Here is a 3,341-nt window from a genome sequence, read left to right as displayed (position 1 = left end):
GTTGCATTTTGAGAAATCTAGAGAAGAGAGGAACTCACCCTTCAAACCACAACGATATAGTCGCATCTGAGGGTGTCGCACGGTCGTCGTACTTCGGTGATCCTTGGCCACCGTCCATTGATCCGCCCTGACCGTGCAAGGCTAAGACCGGCGCAAGGCCGTGGCCCTTCAGCATAAATCCTTTGCCCTCTTCCATAGAGCCTGGCAGAACGCCGCCTCACCCATTGTCCACTGGTCCTTGGCTGCCATCCGCCTCCCCACCATGCGTGCCCGAGGCCAAGACTGGTGCAGCTCCGTGGCCCCCCTCTACCGTGCCTTCCACCCTGCCATCTGTAGCAGTGTTGCCCACACCCTCCTCCATGCCGCTCTCCTAGCCTCGCACGGCCGTTGTTCTGTACCTCACGCCGCGCAAGGTAGGGTTAGGGCTTGCGGTGAATGTGGGAGAGGAATCAGGAAAGAAGTGGAATTGGGAGAGAATGTGGGACTGTTCGGCTAAACAAGAGTTTTCTATGTTTCTGTACTACGTGCTAAAGCAGAGGTAAGTAGGATTTTCCAAGTCGCACTTGACGGTATTAATAGCAAAAAAATGGTATAAGTGTCAAGGAAGGAAGAAAATGAAGTTATGATATTAAAGAAGGAAAATGATAATTTTAGGGACAAAAAAGGCAATTATATTTTAAGAAAGGGTCAGATAAGGAATTCTCTCTTAGAAGAACACGCGCAAATCCAACGCATCACCCAACAACAGATCCAATGAGTTAAATGACGAAGTCGGCGACGCACCGGAGAAAACTATCGCTGTCGGCCACCATCATGGCCTCCTCCTCCTCCCCCACCTCGCCCCCAAATCCCGTAGCAACAACCTCATCACCCTACTTCCTACCGGAGCTCATCCCCCAAATCGCGAGTTGCCTGACCACCCTCCAGGATTTCTTCGCCGTCCGCGCAACCTACCGGGATCTCCTCCCTCCGTCGTCATCCAACCTCGCCTCCCAAGCCCCCCACCTCCTCCTTGTCCCCGGATCTCGAGCCATGTTCCACCTCCCCCTCCGCCGTCGCCTGCGCTTCCGCCTCCCCCTCCATGATTTTGATCCTAACCCTGCCGCCTTCTACTCTTTTGGCTGTCGCATCGCCATCGCCAGCCCCAGCCACCATGAGCTCAGCTTCGTCCACCTTCTCACAGGCGAGCGATTTCGCCTCCCCTATCCACCGGCACCCTTCTGTCGCCTCCTCCTATCTGGCGATCTCGTCCTTGCCTTCGTTCCGACGGTCGGCCGTGCCGTCCAGTACTGTCGCCTTGGGGATGTTGAGTGGCGTGTGGCGTCATGCACTGAACCCTATGTCCTGGAGGATTTGATCTTTCTCAAGGGCAACCTACACGCGCTGGTCAGATCTGAAGATGTTAGCGGCCTATGTTACCGTCTCGCCGTGGCCAATCTGTCAGACAATAATATAGTGGAATTTATGTTCTTTGGAGATAATTTGGATACACAGGCCGCACATGGGAGTTCGTATTTCTGTCTCGCAGAGTGTCTCGATGAGTTGTTGCTTATTAGCGCTGTTGGGGACTGCCCAGAGGAGTTTCATGTTTTTCGGTGGCAGTCAATGGAGGGGAAGTGGACAAGGACTACTAGCCTTGGTGACTGCACATTGTTCTTGACATATTTTTACTTTGTAGGCTGTGTTATTCCTATGAAAGGAATGACATGCTTTTCAGGTTATTACTTTGCAAGTTCCCTTGGTCCAGATCATCCAGGAGTTCGAAGGGACTGCTTATACTTCACAGATGCCAAAAGGAAGTGGATAGAGTATTCCTTGGCCGATGGATCTTGTGATGAATTTGTTGCTGAGAACTTAGAGGGAGCTGCAAGGCCTGATTCCGATTTTAGGGCACCTGTTTGGGTCTTTCCGAGCATGTGTTGATGCTCTCCTATGGATCACAGAGCTATGTGAAAGTTAGTACAAAGGTACAATTGCTCTCTAGTGACTTGTATTTCTTATTTGGTTTTGATATGTTATTCTTGTGTATAAAGAAGTTTATGTGTCTATCTCTTTAGCAGCATGTGTTACATATTGGGCATATTGTTTGAAGCTGCTAAGCTGATCCCTGAAAATGTTGACACTAATAATTTGCATGTCTCAGGAATCAGTACTAGCTAGATCATCTTTTGCTTCTTTCTCTGCAGAGTTGCTCAGCAACTTGTAAGTAAGTGTACATGTATGCCCGCACCAGCTCGCAAGTTAGTGTATTCAAATTACTGAATCAACTCGTAATTCAGTGTGCAATCACTGGCATCGTCAGTTTCGTTGCCGTTCTCTTTTCAATTATGGTATGAGAATTGAATGTTTCATCCTCAATTAATATGGCATCTTATAGAAAGTCGTTTGTCTATGATGCCAGTGACCCAGAAGCACAAGACGATGGTACCTACCACCAGGAGGGGAGCATCTCCAACTCGGATGAGTGGTTATCAGGGTAATCGTTCACGCTGAAACCTACTCTCCAATAAAAGACATATATATTCTACTGTACATATACAAAGCATTTTATCCGCATCTATTTCAGCATGAGCAGAGTACCGTGGCCTCTGAACATGGGTATGTAATGTAATCAGCTTTGCGAATCTTTTCGACAAGCATAATACTGTTTCCCGGATGATTTGTAGTACCAGTATTTCATATCATTCCAGCTTAGAGAAATAATGTTGGTTTACCGAGGCCATATCGGGCATATCATGTGCAAAACCTTAGGTGTCAATCTTTCAGGCTCACGGAGTTTCCCTTCTTCAGTATGTGAGAGATGCTTCATTTTTTTAGGGTGGGAGATGCGACCAGTTGTATTACATCATCATGCAGGCGACCCATGTTGCGACCTAATGAATTTAAGCGATAAAGTTGAGAATAGCGGAATATGGTAAATGGCGATCAAACTGCACCCTAGTTGCAAAATCTGACAAATGCAAATTAAGGTAATATCAAGTGAAGAACATGTAGCATTTATTAGATATGCAAACAAGCCAAGTAATTATTAGCTATCTTATGAGCACACACACAGCGATTAGTGCACCATGAAAACAAGCATGTACATCACAAATAATGTACATTGGTCCGATGCCATCTCTAGCTGGCACTCAGAAATACAATAGCAAAAACAATGTGTATCATACTCCCATCACGATTATTCATTCTGTCATTCATTGTTCCATCCGACAGAGAACTCTGACCTTCGCCTTCTACTCCTATCACGACTCAGTCTGACTGCTGTCTTAGCTGACCAGACCAACAGTTGTGCCATCCCACCTGGGATAAGAAGAAAGGTCAGAAATCTAAACTAGAGTTGC

General features: G+C 47.2%; 1 protein-coding gene across 1 annotated transcript; it reads left to right on the top strand.

The window, feature by feature from the left end:
* The first annotated feature begins 749 nt into the window (after window positions 1–749).
* LOC125549159 lies at window positions 750–3,018 on the top strand. Its single transcript, XM_048712633.1, has 2 exons — window positions 750–1,967; window positions 2,402–3,018. Exon 1 carries the CDS (start codon window positions 763–765, stop codon window positions 1,921–1,923), a length of 1,161 nt encoding a protein of 386 aa, XP_048568590.1. The 5' UTR covers window positions 750–762; the 3' UTR covers window positions 1,924–1,967; window positions 2,402–3,018.
* Window positions 3,019–3,341: the final 323 nt, after the last annotated feature.

This window comes from Triticum urartu, chromosome 3 (assembly GCF_003073215.2).
Source record: "Triticum urartu cultivar G1812 chromosome 3, Tu2.1, whole genome shotgun sequence".
Lineage (NCBI taxonomy): Eukaryota > Viridiplantae > Streptophyta > Magnoliopsida > Poales > Poaceae > Triticum > Triticum urartu.
This window is presented reverse-complemented; position numbering and strand designations above follow the sequence as displayed.

What these genes read in the sequence shown, in the direction of transcription:
- LOC125549159 (XM_048712633.1), top strand. Translation starts at nt 763, where the DNA reads ATGACGAAGTCGGCGACGCACCGGAGAAAACTATCGCTGTCGGCCACC.